Source organism: Corvus brachyrhynchos, unplaced genomic scaffold, assembly GCF_000691975.1.
Source record: "Corvus brachyrhynchos isolate BGI_N302 unplaced genomic scaffold, ASM69197v1 scaffold65, whole genome shotgun sequence".
Lineage (NCBI taxonomy): Eukaryota > Metazoa > Chordata > Aves > Passeriformes > Corvidae > Corvus > Corvus brachyrhynchos.
This window is the reverse complement of record NW_008238365.1, coordinates 206403-224473: the sequence shown is the minus strand read 5'-3', so window position 1 is coordinate 224473 and position 18071 is coordinate 206403. Positions and strand designations below refer to the sequence as shown.

The following is an 18071-nucleotide window of genomic DNA, read 5'->3' as shown; positions in this document are numbered from 1 at the left end:
AGCGGGGCGGCGGGATGGCGGCGCTGTACGCCTGCACCAAGTGCCACCAGCGCTTCCCCTTCGAGGCGCTCAGCCAGGGCCAGCAGCTCTGCAAGGTCCAGGAGAGGGGCTGGGAGCGGGTTGTGAGGGGGCGAGGAGGGAAGGTCTGTGAAGGATCTTATGGGGGGCAGTTTGGGAGGAGACTGATGGGAGAGGAGTCTGAGGGGGGCTGTGAGGGAAATGGGGGGTGATCTATGAGGAGATTTGAGGGCGTGGGCTGTGAGGGGATTTGGGGGGTGTCTGAGGGGTAAAGGGCCTCCTGGAGCATTGTTTGTGAGGGAGGGCAAGCAAGGGACTGTTTTAGGGGCTCTGGGGGCTCTTAGGACTGAAGATAATTGGGGGGCTGTTTGTGGGGAGATCCTGGGAGTATTTATGAAGACTGGGGCCTTGAGGTGTCTATTTGGGGTCTGTGGGTGGGCAGTGGGAGGGTGTGGATGAGGGCCTGGGAGCTTTGGGGGGGTTTTGAGAGGCTGAGGCACGGGGATAAAGCCTGGGGGCTGTTAGGGGAGTGTGTTGAAGGGCTTCTCAGGGAAGCTGTTTGTCAGGAGTACCTGAGGCACTGGAGGCAGTTTGGAGGTGCTGGGGGTGTTTGGAGGGTGTTGGAGTGGAAGTCATGGGGTTGTTGTGGGGAATAGAGGGGAGGTGGGAGCTGTTCCTGTGCAAAGGCCTGGGAGGATCTGGGCATATTTATGGGAGGTCTGATGGTATCTTGAAGGAGTAAGGTGGGTTTTGGGGACAGGCTGAGGGGACGGGGAAGAACAAGATCAGGGATGAAATAAGAAACAAGGGGCAGGAACTGGAGTAGCCTGGGATCACTGAAGCTGGGACAAAGCAGGTGAATGTTGGCAAAGCTGGGATGGGAGTGCGACGAGAGGTACAGGAAACTGGTGAATACCTGAGGCAAAGCTGTGTGTTCCTGCCCCGGGAGCTGGGGCCACCCCTTGACCCTGCTCTGTGGGTGTGAAGCACAAATGAGCCCTGGTGATGGATCTCAGTTCATGCCTGGCTCACCTGTGACACATGCCATCCCCATCACCCTTCCTCTTCTCTCAGCATGACTGTACAGGGAGGAAGTGTTTGCATGTATGTGGATGTGGTGGGAGTGGAGGACAACAGGAGATCTGGGATTTGGGGAGCAGCACTGCACCTCATGGAACACTTCTGTTGTTGCAGGAGTGCCGGATTGCTCATCCCATTGTTAAATGCACTTACTGCAGGACTGAATTCCAGCAGGAAAGGTAAATGCTTGCTGAAATGGGGAGATCCATGTTTCGTGTAGAACAGTCACACCTGGGGAACCATAATGCTTCCACACCATCAGTGACTGAGCCTTAACCTGTAGATTGTTGCTGTGGAAGACTTGGGGGGACCTTTGGCCGCCTCCAAAGGTCTGCTGGGCGAGTTGGAGTATCTGCAGTGCACTTGGATTACACCTTTTGCTTGGGGTTTTTTTTCAGTCAGAGCTCAGATGCATCTTCCAGGGAAGGATCTGGGTTCATCTTCCCATGAGTTTTCCTCTTACCCGACGTCTGGTATCCAACATTTATTTCCTGCTGTGTGTCCTTTAGCTGGGCTCTTGTCTTTTTGCATTTTGACAAGTTGTTAACTGTCAGAGGGAGGATTGCTAATCCCAGAGCTGTATGTGGCCGTTGTGTGGCGTGTTCCTTCCTGTGTTTGTTGGACAAATATACTTCTGTCCTCTCCTGCCTTGACGTCCAGAATGGAGCCTGCCCTGATGCTGAATCACTCGTGCTGCCAGTTAGTCAGTGATCAAATCCTGTGTATGTACGGACAAAAAACTGGTGTCATCTGGGCATGCTGTTTTTTGGCCATTTATTCTCAGTCAGATGGGGATAGGAAAAGCACTTTGGTATCTGAGTCCCTAAGGAGGTTGAATCCAGCCTCATCACCAGAGACAGAGCCGAGGGGAGGCTGGGATCCTAACCAGGGATCCTGGGATCTGAACCAGGCATCCTAAACAAAGGTTTCATTTGTTTCATCTGTTGGAATGCGTTAATAAAATGATGTGTCCTTCTTAACAGCAAAACCAACACGATATGCAAGAAGTGTGCTCAGAATGTGAAGCTCTATGGCACAGTAAGTGAGCGGGGCTCAGCCTCTCCACTCTCTTTTCCTTTCATCTCTCTTGTCTTTATCCGGCTGAAATCCAAGTGCAGTTTATGGACTGGCTTGGCTGTAAGAGCATGACTGGTCAATAATATGGGTCACTCAAGCGTGAAGCTTTGACTTTCTCTTCTTCTTTGAGCACAAAATAGAGCTTTGCATCGTTTGAGGCCAGGAAATGATCTGTTCGATACCCAGTAGAAACAAGAGTGTGCTTACACAGACTGAGATTGCTGCAGGAAGCAGTGATAAATCTTTATTTCCTGCTTGCCTGAAATCTGAAATAGAGATTTTGATTGGTTCTATTTTGGTATTAGACATTTTTCTAAAGATTTCACAGCACCTGATAAATGGTCTGAGTGCCATGGCTAAATACAGTTAGCTGGAGACCAGGGATCCAAATGGAGTTTTGTGTCCTGGATCAGCATTATATTCTGCTTAGAATAAGGAAATAGAAGTTTGAAATTATGGGGAGAATGGGAAGGAGCGGTGTACTATTGTAGTTAGAAGGCTGTAGCAGTTGTTCTTGTTTTTTAAAGCCAAAACCCTGCCAGTACTGCAACATCATAGCAGCATTTATTGGAAACAAGTGCCAGCGTTGCACCAACTCAGAGAAGAAGTATGGCCCTCCTCACTCGTGTGAGCAGTGCAAGCAGCAGTGTGCATTTGACCGGAAGGATGACAGGAAGAAGGTCAGTATTTGTGTAAAAGAAGGCTGAAAAGTTAAAAGGGCTGGTCACTGTGATCCTCTGTTCATCTTCTTTACATCTTCTGCAGCATTTCTGATAGGACAAGGGGGAATGGCTTCCTGCTGCCAGATGGCAAGGGTTAGATGGGATATTGGGAAGAAATTCTTCCCTGTGAGGGTGGTGAGGCCCTGGCACAGGGTGCCCAGAGAAGCTGTAGCTGCCTTATCCCTGCAAGTGTTCAGGGCCAGGCTGGATGGGGCTTGGAGCATCCTGGGATAGTGGAAGGTGTCCCTGCCCATGGCAGGGGGTGGGACTAACTGAGCTTTAAGGTCCTTTTCAACCCAAACCATTCCATGATCCATGTCTCTTGGTTATGAAGTGTTTTTCTAGAGTTGAGCTTTGCCCTGGTTTAGAGCTGTTTGGTCTTTGAACCCCTATGTGCCTCTGCCAGACCTTCTGAGAAAGATCTCTTGACTTTGGCCCAAGAGCTGGCAGAGGAGCAGAGACCTCTGAATGAAGTGTGAGGTGCTCTTTGGGGAGAGGGATGGGGAGTGATATTTGTTCCATAGCCTGAGGAGCTACAAGTGTCATACCTCCACCAGGAAACGCCTTCTGTGGCTTCTGTACACCCTTTGCTTAAACACCCTGAGTGCTCTGTAGGAGGTGTGTCTTTCCCAGGCAAAGTGTAAAGATCTGTTGTTTGGGATGCTACACTAATAATCCCTGCCCTGCTGAGCCTCCTGGAGCAGACACCCTTGCTGTTTTGGTCTCCAGTGGCTGCCTGTCCATTCAGAAGATTCTTTTTGAGTCCCTGCTTGTTCATATGTGACCCTAACCTTGAAACTGCTTCTTGTCTTTTCTGTATTTGCTTTGTGGGCAGGAAGAAAGACCAAAACTTCTTTCTGTCTCCCCTTCCAGGTGGATGGAAAGCTGCTGTGCTGGTTGTGCACGTTGTCCTATAAACGGGTCCTGCAGAAGACCAAAGAACAGTGCAAACACCTGAGCAGTTCTTCCCGAGCCAGTCTGCAGGAGAAGGAGCAGTTCAGTAGGCTCAGCAGTGGCAGCCACTATAACAGGTAACCTTGGGGAGGGCTTTGGACAGGGTCTGAGTTCAGGAGGATCTGGCTAAGTCACGCTTTGCTTGTTTGCAAACCTCACTGTGCTTGGTGCAGCCTTGCGCTTCTTAGTGATCCAACTTACTGAACTTGTACACAATGAAAGCAGAGTTGCATTTGTAAAATTTAATGATTAAAATGCAGATTTTAAGCAGGAGTTCTTCACCTACGTGCTGCTCTGACTCATTGTTTTCTGTTTATTTTTAGTCTCCAGCTACTCTTCAAGGAATGATTTTTTTATCATTTTAACCCTGGGAAATACTGTTTTAATAGGATCAAAGTGGGTGGGAATATTTATCTGCCTCTCTGTCTTAGACTGAAAGTCATTCAGGTTCTGACATACAATTTCCTCATTTTTCTAGCCAGAAAACCTTATCCACGTCTTCCATTCAGAATGAAATCCCAAAGAAGAAAGCCAAGTTTGATGCCATATCTGCCAATGGTGACAGGTGAGCCTGTTACATGGGGAAATTGTGGGCGGGTGGCTTTGTTTGCTGAGTTTATATAAGACAGAGTTGTGTGTGAATACCTTATGCTAGAGCAGGGGCCTTGGGCTTTGAGACCTCGAGGGGCTGCCCTAGAACCTGGCAGCCCAGTGCTACCTGGAATCTAGACATAGGTTTGAAGAGGAAAAGAGTACTGAGCACCTGTACCTGCTCAAATGGAAACTGATGTTTGGCTGAACTCCCCAACAGTCAGGAGAACTGCAGCCAGACCAACTTTATCTTCTCTCTGCAGTCACAGGGAGAGAGGGGCTGGTGAGGTCTGCAGGTTTTGTGCTTTGAGGTCTGTCAGACTGATCTGCAGGGAGAGGGAGAACCTCAGAGGACAGGAGAAGAGAGACAAGCAATCAAACAGCTTTGCTTGAAAGGCTGTGGACTCCCCATCCTGGAGGTGTCCAAGGCCAGGTTGGATGGGGCATGGAGCAACTTGGTTTAGTGGAAGGTGTCCCCTCCCATGGCAGGGGGATGGAACAAGATGGTCTTTAAGATTCGTTCCAGCCCAAAGCATTCCATGATTCTCTGATTTTAGGAAAGCATCCGACCCCATTCTGCTGTCACACTTGGTGCTGAATCATGTTGATGCCAGCCGCCTGTGCAGCAGAATGGAGTCACTAGCAGAAACAGGAGATAGAGATGGATTTGTATTTTTATGGTCTTGTACATGCATATTTTCATTCCTGCCTTTCCTCTCTGATTCTCAGCGTTCCTTCCTCTCCCGAGATGCTTTGCCCCCTTATCCAGAGGGCCCCGTCCACGTTGGCGCAGTGGGCTGCTTCCCAACAGACTCTCGGGGCCCACCATTGTCCTGTTGCTCAAGGCATTGACATCCTGAAGTGAGATCACCTGTTGTTTTCTCCCCTCCCTCCCTGGGAACTGCCTCATACACGGGCACTCTCCCTCTCAATGGATCTCTTTCTAGACAGCAGGGATTTGGGAGCATGGACCAGAGCATAGTTAGTGCCAAAGGGTTCATTAAAGCCACTGGTAATTAATTATTCACTACCTGCCTTGAATGTCTCTGAGATCACAGATCTCTCCTACAGATACTGTTGACACCTTGTCACTGTGAAGTGCTCCCATGGGAAATGCCCCATCCCTGGAAGTGTTCTTGGCCAGGTTGGATGGGGCTGGGGGCAGCCTGCTCTAGTGGAAGGTGACCCTGCCCATGGCAGGGGACGGAACAACATGAGCTTTAAGGTCCCTTCCAACCCAAACCATTCTGGGATTCTATGATTCTATGAAATAGAACTTTAATAATTTTATAGGGCAGTGGCTCCCACAGAGTGGTCTGAAAGACCTTTTATCATCTGAACAGCATTTTCAATTAAAAGCTGGAAAAATTTAAGGACTAATTGTGACTTAGGAGCTGTGGCTGAGTGCAGAGGGGTTAGAATTCAGCTGCCTTGAGTGCTGGTGGAGCCAGAGGAGAGGATGGAAACAGGGCCCTGGTAGAACTGGTGCAGCCCATCAGTACCTGGTACAGCTTTCCCTCTAGAGAAGCGGCTGCTCCGGGCTGTAGGACAGTACCAGGTGTTTTTATCTCCTCAGTAAATCCTGGGCTGAGATCTCACACCTCATTGTAACAGCCCTGCTGGCTTGAAAATACCCAAAAAGCAAAATGTCCCGTTCTCTGGGTTGGTCAGCCATTTGTTTGGAAAACAGGAGCATGTAGTGAAGGAATCAAGGGCCTTCCTTTTGCTCTCATGTCAGATGTTGCCAGTCTGGCTCCTGACAAGGCTGTAGGCCTTGCCACAGGCTTTTTTTGATGAGTTCCGTAACAAACCAAGTGTAAATTTAGCAACTAAAGAGCTTCAGCAACGTGCAGCAGAAAAGGCAAGCTCCAGCTGCCTTAAACAGACGCATGACTGCGTGTCTTGAGTGGAATAATAATGGGGGTTCCTTAAGTGTGGGTTTGGAGTTGCTGAGGGTTCTTTTATGAGGGTGAACCCCCCAAACCCTCCCCTTTTGTACAACTACCAGATTGTCCCTCCCAGAGTCACCTTGGTGTCTGGGGCACAGCCTGAGCGTGGAGTTAAGGTCTGCTGCAGCACAAGGGTGTTTGCAGCAGCAGCAGAGTCTGGAGTAAAAGTGATGCAACCAGCACCTCCTCTCTGCTGAGATCAACCCCAACTTCCTGTACTCTGTCTCCTGGCTTCAGCCAAAACCTCTGGTGTAGCCCTCAGCTGGGCAAAATTTGGGCATGTCTGAGCTCAGTTACTTCGGCAACACCTTCAGTCAGGGTCCAGCTTATCTGAAATGATTGCTTCTTCTTGGATATGGTAGAAATTCCTTTACTGTGTCGTACTGAATTCCCTCTGTGTGTTTTTGTTTATGTATTTCAGAGTGGTTGTTGCTCACAATGGCTATGATATGTGGACAGGATGATTTCCAACAGTCATTTAAAGGGTGGTGTTGAATGGTTTGTTCTGGATGAGTTCTGGGAGGAGGAAACAGCTCTGGTGCTGCTGCACTGGGAGTCGTTTTCTCTCCCAGTGACTCGCAGCACATCTTGCAGCAGACCTGGCCTTATTAATCCTGCTGTGCTGCCAGTGCCCCTCGGTCCTGTGCTGCCCAGCATGCTGGCTTCACCTCCAGCCCCTGGAGCTGGGCTAGTCCTGATTTGGGCAGTCTTGGTGTCCCCATCCTCTTGTGCCAATGCTGGCGAAGTGTTCTGACTCTGCAGACGAGCGCACTGCGGTCCCTTCTCCTGTCACTGCAGACAAGGTGCTAAATTGTGCTTGTAACACCAGGCAGCGACAGCACTGCTGGCAGGGGGAGAGCAGTGGTGCCTCAGGATGCTCAGCAGCAAAGTTCATTTGTAAAAAGATTCTCATTTGCATAGGAAAGTCTTGGCACAATTTAAAGCTCTGTGACTTGGGCTGTACTGCACTGTGTGGAGGATGTTTTTCATAGAATTTCAGAATGGTTTGGATTGGAAGGGACCTTAAAGCTCATCACATTCCACCCCCTCCAATGGGCAGGGACACCTTCCACTATCCCAGGTTGCTCCAAGCCCTGTCTGACCTGGCCTTGAACAATTCCAGGGATGGGGCAGCCACAGCTGCTCTGGGCACCCTGTGCCAGAGCCTCACCACCCTCACAGGAAAGAATTTCTTCCCAATATCCCATCTAACCCTGCCCTCTGGCAGTGGGAAGCCACCCCACCTTGTCCTGGCACTTCAGGCCCTTGTTACAGGTCCATCTCCAGCTCTCTTGGAGCCCCTTTAGGCACTGGAACAGGCTCTAAGGTTTCCCCAGAGCCTTCGCCAGGCTGAACATTCTCAGCTCTCCCAGCCTGGCTTCAGAGCAGAGGGGTTCCAGCTCTTCGGAGCATCTCTGTGGCCTCCTCTGGGGTCGCTCCAGCAGCTCCGTATCCTTCTGATGTTGGTGGCCCAGAGCTGGAGGCAGCTCTGCAGGTGGTTTTTGTCTAAGGTAAAATGTGGATCGTCATTCAGTGCCTGGTCTGTGCCTCTTCATACCAGCCTGACTTGAACAGCAGAATCTTTAAGCTTGGCATTTGCTTTGCCTAATTTCAGCCATTTAACAGGTGTGGAGTTTAAGGCAGTCCATTTGGTTTCTGTTCCAGTCAATAGAGAGAGGCAAGTGCCTTGGGAACAGCTCCATTTTTGTCCTCTGTCTCTGCTGAAAACAACGGGAGCTCATAATTTCCTTTAATTAGCGGTGTGCATTTCAGGCTGTTCAAACATGGAGAGCTCATGTCCCCCTGACCTATCCCAAGGGGCTGGATCTTGAGTTTATTTGTAGAGGAAATGGCTTTTTTTTTTGGCTTTTTTCTTTGGTTGGTTGTTTTAATTCTTGATCTGTTTGCTAAAGGAAAGGAATGACTTCTGTTTGGCAGTTTTCCTTCGAATTTTGGAGTCTTAGGCTGCTTCTGTAACATGGGGTTAAAGACAGAGGAACCTTTCATTGCTGATTTGTCAGTCTTTTTAAAAATACAAAAGAAGAAAAAAAAAATCTGCTTCTTTAATGCACCTTAATACATTTGAGGGGGCATTTTGCAGCAACTGAACAGGAAAATACCTGCCTGGTATTTTATACCCCCAGGAGGAGATCTCAAGCCGGCTGTTCCCCGCTGGTAGATGCAGAACCCTCGGAGCCCTGGGGACGGGTGCTCTGTGCAAGGCTGGTGACCATCCTGTCCCTTCCTTCTCCCCACTGGGTGGCAGGACTGGCTCTCACCTTCCTGGCTTTGCAATGTGCTGGGCAGCAGGAGCTGCCAGGCAGGGAATTTTTCCTGGTGGAGCTGCTCTGGGAAATGGGGACATCTCCTGGCACTCTTTATCACCCCAGGGCATGGCAGAAGGGAAGCGTGCCTGGGCAAAGGAATGGTGTGTCAAGGGATTGTTTTCAGCCAGAGGGAATCAGTGAGGAAGCCTTTTTTTCTCTGTGGAGGCTGTTGGCTGTTTGTTTTTTTTTTTTTAATTTCTTTCTCTCCTCCCCGGCATATTTGCACTGAGTGGGAAATTAAAGCTGCTGTTAGTAATGTGCTTGCACACAGGAAGGTGCTGGAGCACCCACCATCATCTTGCACAGCCTCCACTTGGGAAAACTATTTGGGAAAGTTTTAAAATGGAGTTGTTCTGTGCTTGTGTGTGGGTATGAACCTCTCTGCCTAGCACAGAGCTGGATCCAGTGTGCCCAGAGAGCTGCCACATCTTACTGTGGGCTCTGCTGTCAGCATGTTTTAGCCATGCAGGGCTCTCCTGCTGCGGTCTCCTGCAGACCCTCAGTTCTGAGTTTTCCTTTGCCGGGTTTTCTCTCCCAGTGCCTCAGGGCCATCCTCTGATTCTCAGATCTGGGAAGCTGCCTCTGCTTAGTTTCCCTCTGTAGATCCCCAGCACAGTGGGGGAAAGAGCCTTTTCTCCTGCCACATCCTTACTAATGAGTCCTGTCAAAGCAGACTGTGGTGCTTTTAATTAGAAAATGGATCATTTCCAGGTGCTAGAGGAGACCCCATGTGAAGTGAGCAGCAAGTACTCTCTGCCTTAGGGTACAGGTGGGGGACTCGGAAGTTCAGAGGTAGAAACATCCTCGAGAGAAGCAGAATTTTGGGTTCAGACTTCTTCTAGGTGAAGCTTTGTTGTCTTATTACTGTTCGGTTTTTATACAGCAGTTGCAGGTGTGTGTGGCTGGGAGGTGCTGCCCACTTAGCATGAGGAGATAAAAACCAGTTTTAGGGATGGAACAGAAGGCAGGGAAAAATCGGGTGGGCTCCCTGGGCCTGTAGCTTGTTGTATCTTATCATCTGGCATATTCCTGTAGCGCAGGACTGCACGTGCCTGCCTGGGTCACTGGGTGTCTCGTAGGGAGGTTTGTGATTTACCAGTGCAGCAGTGACTCATGCACAGGTAACTCTGCAGATGTTTGCTTAGATTTAGAATACCTGGTGGTGTACAGGTGATGTGCTCAGCTATTTCTCTGTTTTCCTGGAGAGTTTTTCCTACTCTGAAATAATGAAGCTTCTACCTAAATTGCTTTATCGTGGCAGAATCAAATTATTACAAGGTCCAGTATGTTTTTTACCCCTTTTCCCTGCTTAGGACAATTTATCTGGTTTTTGCTCTGTTTGTTGAACTTGGAGGTTATTTGTTTCTCTTTCATGTCCCCTCCTTGCCAGAATGCTTGTTTACATTCAGTGGGAAGTTTTGCAGTGCATCCAAGGACTGCTTGTGAGCAAAGAGATTTCCAAAGGGATGCATAAAGTTTAATTATCTCTCTGATTGCTGTCTTCAGCTCTTTGGTTTGAAAAAGGATCATGAATGATCATGAAATGATTCCCATTCTCCTTTGAGTGCATCCGTGGGAGTTTCCCTGCCTCAGTGAAGAGGAGGGTTTTGTTGAGAGCCTCTCCCTGTTCTTTGCTGCAGTTTTTCTCCAGACCTCGCCCTGGACTCCCCTGGCACTGACCACTTTGTCATCATTGCCCAGCTGAAGGAGGAAGTGGCTACTTTAAAAAAGATGCTTCACCAGAAGGATCAGATGATTTTGGAGAAGGAGAAGAAGGTACAGTCCTTGGCTTGCTTCCCCCCAGCAGGCTGACATGTTCTCACAGATCACACTCTGACACAGCCTGGCTTTTCATCTTGGAGTTAACATGTCTGGGTGTTTCCAGGCTGCCTCCTTTCCAAAGCCAAAGAGGTTCTCTGGACCCACCCAGGAGATCTCATTTCATAAGGGGTCATTTCCTGACCACTCTCTTGGAGACCTCTGTGTGTGGGGAAGACTGGGAATAAACATGCTGTTGCTTGGAGAAAATACAGTGCTGGCCCTTCCTGTTGCTCTGTGCTCTCAGTGACACAGTTCTGGTCTCGTTGCGGTCCCCCAGCACCCCCAGCATGTCTGTGACCTCAGCCAGCGGTCACAACCTTCTTTAGAGGCATTTTCCATGGCAGGGGGGTCTGTGGTGAGGGAAGTCATTGCCTCTTCAAGCTCACTTGCTCCTTCCTGGTTTCTGCACAGATCACAGAGCTGAAAGCCGACCTGCAGTACCAGGAATCACAGATGAGGGCAAAGATGAACCAAATGGAGAAGACACACAAGGAGGTCATGGAACAGTTACAGGTGACAGCATTTTTGGTTTAATTTGCTGAGCTGTGCTGTATCCAGGAGTGACCAAGGACATTCCTGAGCTGTGTCCAGGAGGGACTGAGGACACGCCTGATCACAACACCCCGTGAGCTCCTGCACACAGAGCCCTGCTAATGCTTCTCAGCCCTGTCCTACAGCCTCTGTGCTGCCAGGCAAGCACCTCCTCAGCTCTGCACTGCATCCCAACCACTGTTTACACCTACCTTGCTGCTCTCTACTCAGGCTCACACTTACTGTGTTGTAAAGTGCTATGTTGTATCCCTTATGGACTAGATGGGAGCCATCAAACTCATTTTACTTACTGTCGAAATCAGGTTTGAACCTGTTTCTCCAGTCTGCAGAACCTTTGTCAGCTCTCTGCCCCTCTAAATCACCTCCTTGTGATTTGTGTGAGCAGTAACCAGAGAGAACAAAGGAACAATTGGCAGTTCTTTTAGCCCTGTATCTCTAGTCCAAATAAAGAAGTCCCTGAGCTGATAGAAGCAGGGAGAGCAGGATTCTTGTCATGGCTGTGGAAACACAGTAGACTATCAGCATTAATAGCTCGAGCCACCGAAGGGATCAGGTCAAAGGGGAAGAAATCAGACACAGAAATGAACTTTGCACCCTTTAATTACTCTGGGTATATAAAGATCTAAAGCCCCAGCAATGAGAGGCGGGAGGGGATGAGACAAAAGGCTTCTATTGCCCCTGAGGAAACAGCCCCTCCTCCATCCACACACACTCTAGGGAAGTATCCCGGTGGAGGGCAGGTTTGGAGCCTCCAGCTGCTGTCAGAGTGTTGGTGAGAATCCCTTCACAATGCACATCCTTCTGAAGGCTGGAATGTCGGTATGTGGTGAGGAGAGGGCTGGATGTGCTCTTTCTGAAGGGAAAGGAGCATCAGATCCAGGAGCAGGTGTGCCCCAGCCACCTCCCTCTCTTGCAGCTTTCCATGTCTGTGCTCAGCTCAGGCTGGGACTGCCCTGAACTCTCTGGTGTCCAGACATTTTATTTCTGCTGGTATTGGTTGAGTCTTTGGAAACCTTCAGTGATTGCAAAATCAAAGTTCAGATCTCTCAGTGTATTGTAGGTGCCTTGAACTGTTCATATGATTAATTTTTTGAGCGGGCTCATGGGTTTTATTATTTTGTCTTTGTCTTTTCCTGTGGGGCTGGGATGGGAGAGCCCTCTGTAGGTGGTGTGAGGTGAGCTCAGCATCTGCCCCCCTTTCCACCTGCACGCGGGATGTCAGCAGCTCCTACACAGGGATCCCAAGAGCTAATGATGATCCATGCCGTTAAATACCCATTTTCCCCATTTCCAGGCCAAGAACAGAGAACTCCTGAAGCAAGCAGCTGCCCTGTCAAAAGGCAAAAAGCCTGAGAAGTCAGGAGCAATAACCTCCCCTTAAAGCCAAACCCCCAACCTGGGAGCTTTCCTCAGCATTAGCCAAGGAGTCTGGGAGGCCTGCTGGATCGCTGGAAGCCAAACCCTCTGTGTTGTCGCTAGCCCCGTGCTGTGGACTCCACGGGAATTCCTGATGGGTGTTACTTCCGACAGCATGCTTGAGCGTGGCCGGTTTCGATCCATGGGGAGAGGTCCCAGCCTTCCTAAATCCCCCCTGAAGTACTGTTTTCTGGAAGAAATCTTTTCCTAACCAGTTGCTACCACTGCCAGCCCTTTCCATGAGCAAACAGGAACCTGCTGCTTAGTGGCTCCTTGCTGGTTCCCAACCTGCTGCTGTGTGGCAATTGCTGTGGCCAGTTGTTCTGCAGATAAAATGGGAGCTGCGTGTGGTGGGAGCTGGATTTTTTTTCCTTGAACTGTTTCCTCTTCAAAAGAGAGCTGCGAACTCACCAGCCCAACAGATGTTCCTGGAAGGTTGTGCCACTGCTGACAATGGTTGATCCAGCTTTTTGGAGATGCTTCCAAAATGGGGGCCATGTATTTATCTTGGAAAATTTTTATGTTTTGTTTTTTCTTCTTTTCTCTGTCAACTTGGCAAACCAAATTGCCTGGTTTTGTGTTTCCTTGTTTTTCTGATGAGAGCTTTTGGGTTGGGAGCCAGAGTGGAATGATACAGCCCCCAACCCACCCAGAATTCCACCCCCAGTGCCCTGGTTACGTGGTGACATCTGGGATTTCGATGATTTCTGCAGCTTGGTGTGATCAAGTGTTTCTTACTCCATTTCTTTACACAAAGAGTTCAAGGCTCGGATATTCCCTCTCTTCCCCCTTTCCCTGCCCCTTCCAGATGCAGGGGCCAGGTTGGCTCCAGGAAAGCACTTACTCAGGCAGCGACCCGAGCCAGGGAGTGTTTTTTGGGGCACTCCAGGGATTTTTCTCACTGCTGATTCCAAACCAGCAGGATCAAAGGGCTATGAGCGTTCCCTGTACCAGGGGTGTGCTGCCCTGAAACAGCATGGCCACCACTGACCCTTACAGCCAGGCCAGCTGGGGTAGGTCCCCCCAAACACCTCTTTTGAGGTGGTGGTGATGGATAAAAGCACTTGGAGGGGGAGCACCACACAACTCCAGGCTGGCAGGAGCTCCTCGACATCCCGAACTCTGGTCAGGGAGTGGAGAAACATCTCAGGGCTTGGAGACCCCCAAGCAGGGGCTGAAGGTAGGTAAGAGAACTCATGCTTTTGCTGCAGGATGGCTGCTCCATCAGGGCTTTGATGAAGCTTTTAACTAGAGCTTGTGATTATTTTTTTCATCCTTTTGTTTCTTATTTGTTTCTAAAGTTGATTTTACTCAAAGGCACTTTCGTGGGATGATGTTGGCTTCTGGCACGGAAGGAGCATGTTTCATTTGACACTGCCATGCATTTCTTTTTGGCTTTTCTAAGGGACTTTTGATGTGAAAACAAGCAAAATCAGAAATTGTTACACTTTGCCTGAGTGTGGCAGCAGGAAAAACTCACCCAATTTTATACTTTTAGAAAATGAAGTGCATTGGTGGGAGTTTTTTTAACTGTGGGCTTTTGCTTTTTTTGCTTCCCTCAACATACAGAAATAAAAAGAGGGAGAAAGGCCCTGTAAATACTGTTCAGTTGGGTTTTTAATCGTGATAAATTGCTCCTGCCGTCGCGTAGCTGATTTGTAGCACCAACATCGTTTCTTTGTATGTTTGTAATAATGAGATTTTCAAGGGATGCTTTGATTTGTACAAATGACACCTGTAAAAGTGGTTTTAAAAATCCTCATCTGTGGCTGATACTTTGTTTGCTTTGAAAAGGGAAAAAACCAAAACAACCAAAGCACCTTTCCCTGCCTGGAGCTGATTTATCTCCTGCTCTGGGGTTGGGAGTTATGGGAAGGAGATGGTATTTTCCCATTGTTTGCTTTGTTCCTACTTTTCTTTCTATCTTTAAATCCTCCCATCAAGCCTGTTGCTAGGATCCTGGTTACTTGGTTACATCCAGCTTCCCAGGACCCATCCGGCTGTATCCGACAAGATTTATTCCTGATCTCGGCAAGGGGAGAGAGAGACCTGCTCTTTTGGCATGGAGGTTTTCCCTTTTCCCATGAGATTTCCATGAAGAAAGCTCAGCTGCCCCTTGTCTTTTTCCAAAGAAGTCTCCAGAGGTCCGGGAGTCCAAACGGGTTTTAGCTGTGACCCTTACTCATCTCCAGTTCCTGCTCCTGGAGCACATGGGGATAGCAGCTCCCTCCTGCTGCTACTCCCAGAGCAATGAGGACCACTGACCAGTACAAACCAGTACAAACCATAGTTTGTAATGTTTATGTTGCTGAAGCCACATCCATCTGCCTGCAGGGCAGAAATCCTGATGGAGCACTGGCAGCTCCTGTGGGCCAGGATCACCTTGGGAGTCACCTTCCCTCCACGCCTCTGAAACAGTTCAGCTGCAGAGGAAATGAGAGGAAACAGCCTCAAGGTGTGCCAGGGAAGGTTTAGATTGGACATCAGGGAAAATTCTTCCATGGAAAGGGCTGTCCAGCCCTGGCACAGGCTGCCCAGGGAAGTTGTAGAGTCCCCGTCCCTGGAGGAATTTGAAAGCCATGTGGATGTGACATTTGGGGACGAGGGTTAGGTGGTAGCCCCCAGCGCTGGGGGAACAGTTGGACTCGGTGCTCTTAAAGATCTTTTCCAACCTAAATGATTCCATAATTCTAATTCCCTTCTCCACCCCACAAATGCTCTGGGCTTCCTTCTTCCAGCCCACAAAGCCCTAATGCCAGTGGGTTTTCCCACTGGAATGTGTAATGGGGTGACCAGCCACAGTGACAGTCCAGCTCCTGATCTTCTAGCAGAGCATGTAAGGAAAGGAAACACTGAAACAATATTCCATGTCTTACCTGCCCCAGGTGTTCCCTCAGAGTGTCCCTGTACGGTCTGTGCTGCTTCCCTTGGTCCTCAGAATCTGGGCTGCCCAAAACCACCAGCTAGTGAAAGAGGCAGGAGTTGTCCGCAGCCGACCTTCCTCTGAGGTAACACACCTTGAGCAATTTGACTTCCCTTGCTGTTTAGCTTTCCTGGAGCACCAGACTTGTCCAGTCAGCAGGATGGTAACCAGGACACTGTCAATTCCAAAATAATTGCCTACTGTTGCGGTTTTTTAAATCCCTGGAGAGAGTTAAAAGCCATGTGGATGTGGCACACTTGGGGACATGGGTTAGTGGTGGCCTTGGCAGTGCTGGGCTAATAGTTAGACTTGATGATCTTAGGGGGCTTTTCTGAACTGAGCAATTCCATGATTCTATGGAATGCTGAAGCTGTTTTGCACTGCCCAGCATCGCCAGCTCCTGGCTCCCATCATGGGAGGGTCTGAGCCCCTGGCAGCTCAGCTGTGGTGGCTGGACACTCCCTGTACCAGGCTGCTGTGAGAGGAGGGAGATGCTGCTGACAGCCCGAGCCGGCTGCTACGTGAGCAGGAGCATCAGGAGCCAGCCAGGAAAGTGCTGGGACTGCAGGTTACCTGGCACTTGCCGGGTGGGCTGACGAGGGGTGAGGAGCAGATGGGGGATCCCGTGCTGCTCCGAAACCTGGAGCTCTCTGCCCAGCTAGCCGTGATTGGCCCCTTCTGTCCCTGCTCAACATGCAGGAGTCATCTGTGGGACAAATGTCCTCCTGGCACAGCTCTTTGTGTCTTCTGATGGGATATTTTTGTATTAAATATTTGGCAGCATCGCCAGCCCATCTCTCCAGCTGGATCATTGCCTGATGCACACCCACAGCCCTGTCCCTCTAATATCCAGTGCTTTTTGAGGGGGGCAGAAAGGGAAGAACAGAGACAGCCTTCCCCCCTCCCTCTGCCCCCCGCCCTCTGCTTGCTCTGTGTTGCCTCCACTGATGCAAAGGAAGAGATGGATTTTCCCCTCCAGGCTGACGTGTTCAGCCAGAGCCAACACAGAGCTCATGGCCTCAGGGTGGAATTGTAGAATCATCATGGAATGGTTTGGGTTGGAAGAAACCTTAAAGCTCATCTCGTTCTACCCCCTGCCATGGGCAGGGTCGCCTTCCACTATCCCAGGTTGCTCCAAGCCCCATCCAACCTGGCCTAGGACACTTGCAGGGATGGGGCAGCCACAACTTCTCTGGGCGGCCCCAGGGCTGGCTGGTGACCAGCAGCACCTCTGCTCGTGCCCCGTGTTCAGCAGCTCTGTGGGCTGTGACAGTGCCAAAGGAGCAGGTGATGGAGCTGGACTGGGGTGACAGACTAAACAGCACCTCTGACCCCACGGCAGGGCGGGGCCACGTTCCCTTGGATCAGATGAAATTAAACGCCCGAACTGTGCCTCTGAAATGACAGAAATGGAAATACAGAAGCAGAAACCTTGAGGTGGCCAGAGCCACCCAGACCCCACAGCCTCAGCACAGGGCCATGTTTGCAAAACACTCTAAAAATAGCCCCAGGAGGGGGACGAGGAGCAATGACCAGGCACGTTTGAAACTGGCTGTGTCCTCCCTCCCTGCAGAGGCTGGGGCTGTGGGCTGTGCTGATCGTGGCTGTTCCAGCCGTGGGCTGTGAGGCCTTGCAGTGGTAAGGAGCACTGACGTTCCCTTCGCTGGCAGGAGCTCAGCCCGGAGCCAGAGGAGGCTGTTGCCAGGCAAATCCTGAGTTGTTTGTGCAGCGACTCCTGTTTGTTGGACTTTGCCATGTCGGGCTGTCAGGCAGCACCAGATTGGCACCAGCTCTGTGTCTGGGACAGCCCATGGTTGTGGGGGTGGGGTTTTTTCCCTTCTTTTCACCTTTTTTTCTTTTTCTTTATTATTTTTCTTCTTTTCAACCTTTTTTTTTTCTCCTGTCCCTTTGGAGAAACACCAAACCCAGCAAAAGAATCAGAATCCCAGACCGTTTTGGTTGGAAGGAATCTTAAAGCTCATGTCGTTCTGCCCCCCTTCAATGGGCAGGGACACCTTCCACTATCCCAGGTTGTTCCAAGCCCCATCCAGCCTGGCCTAGCACACCTCCAGGGACGGGGCAGCCACAGCTTCTCTGGGCACCCTGTGCCAGGGCCTCCCCACCCTCACAGGAAAGAATTCCTTCCCAATATCTCATCTAACCCTGCTCTCTGGCAGTGGGAAGCCATGCCCCCTTGACCTGGCACTTCAGGACCTTGTCCCAGGTCCCTCTCCAGCTCTCTTGGAGCCCCTTTGGACACTGGAAGGGGCTCTGAGGTTTCCCCAAAGCCTTCTCCAGCCTGAACACCCTCAGCTCTCCCAGCCTGGCTTCAGAGCAGAGGGGTTCTAGCCCTCTTCGGAGTATCTCTGTGGCCTCCTCTGGGGTCGCTCCAGCAGCTCCGTATCCTTTTGATATTGGTGGCCCAAAGCTGGCCCCGCACGGCAGGCGGGGCCTCACCTGAGCGGAACAGAGAGGGTTTCCCTCAGCTTTCTTTTCCCTTTAGCCCGGGGACACATTTCCAGTACTCCCAGTGTTCAATGGTCGGTAAAGTGCGGCTGGCGCTGGGTAGACCTGATGTCTGCGTGTTGACCACGCCCCCCGCACTGCCATTGGTCGGATTGTTGCGTGGTGGTCACGCCCG

At 50.3% G+C, this 18071-nt stretch overlaps 2 protein-coding genes across 3 annotated transcripts in view; both read left to right on the top strand.

The window, feature by feature from the left end:
- The first annotated feature begins 6 nt into the window (after window positions 1-6).
- On the top strand, window positions 7-14269 carry FAM76A (family with sequence similarity 76 member A). 2 transcript variants are annotated; one of them, XM_017736238.1, is made up of 10 exons: window positions 7-95; window positions 1213-1277; window positions 2082-2136; window positions 2703-2855; window positions 3771-3928; window positions 4330-4416; window positions 5172-5303; window positions 10359-10494; window positions 10951-11052; window positions 12386-14269. In XM_017736238.1, the coding sequence occupies exons 1-10, from the start codon at window positions 15-17 to the stop codon at window positions 12470-12472; spliced, it is 1056 nt and encodes a 351-aa protein (XP_017591727.1). In that variant the 5' UTR covers window positions 7-14; the 3' UTR covers window positions 12473-14269. The 2 variants fall into 2 exon arrangements, with proteins under 2 accessions (XP_017591727.1, XP_008633245.1); XM_008635023.2 differs by lacking the exon at window positions 5172-5303.
- Window positions 14270-17967: 3698 nt separating this feature from the next.
- The window catches only part of SESN2 (sestrin 2), an 8999-nt gene continuing 8895 nt past the window's right edge, over window positions 17968-18071 (top strand). The window contains 1 exon segment of the mRNA XM_017736086.1: window positions 17968-18042. Within this exon segment, the coding sequence (XP_017591575.1) occupies window positions 17968-18042 (75 nt within the window).

Coding starts and splice junctions, on each gene's coding strand:
- FAM76A (XM_017736238.1), top strand. CDS start 15: ATGGCGGCGCTGTACGCCTGCACCAAGTGCCACCAGCGCTTCCCCTTC. Junction 2,137..2,702: donor ATGTGAAGCTCTATGGCACA/GTAAGTGAGCGG, acceptor TGTTTTTTAAAG/CCAAAACCCTGCCAGTACTG. Junction 2,856..3,770: donor GGAAGGATGACAGGAAGAAG/GTCAGTATTTGT, acceptor CTCCCCTTCCAG/GTGGATGGAAAGCTGCTGTG.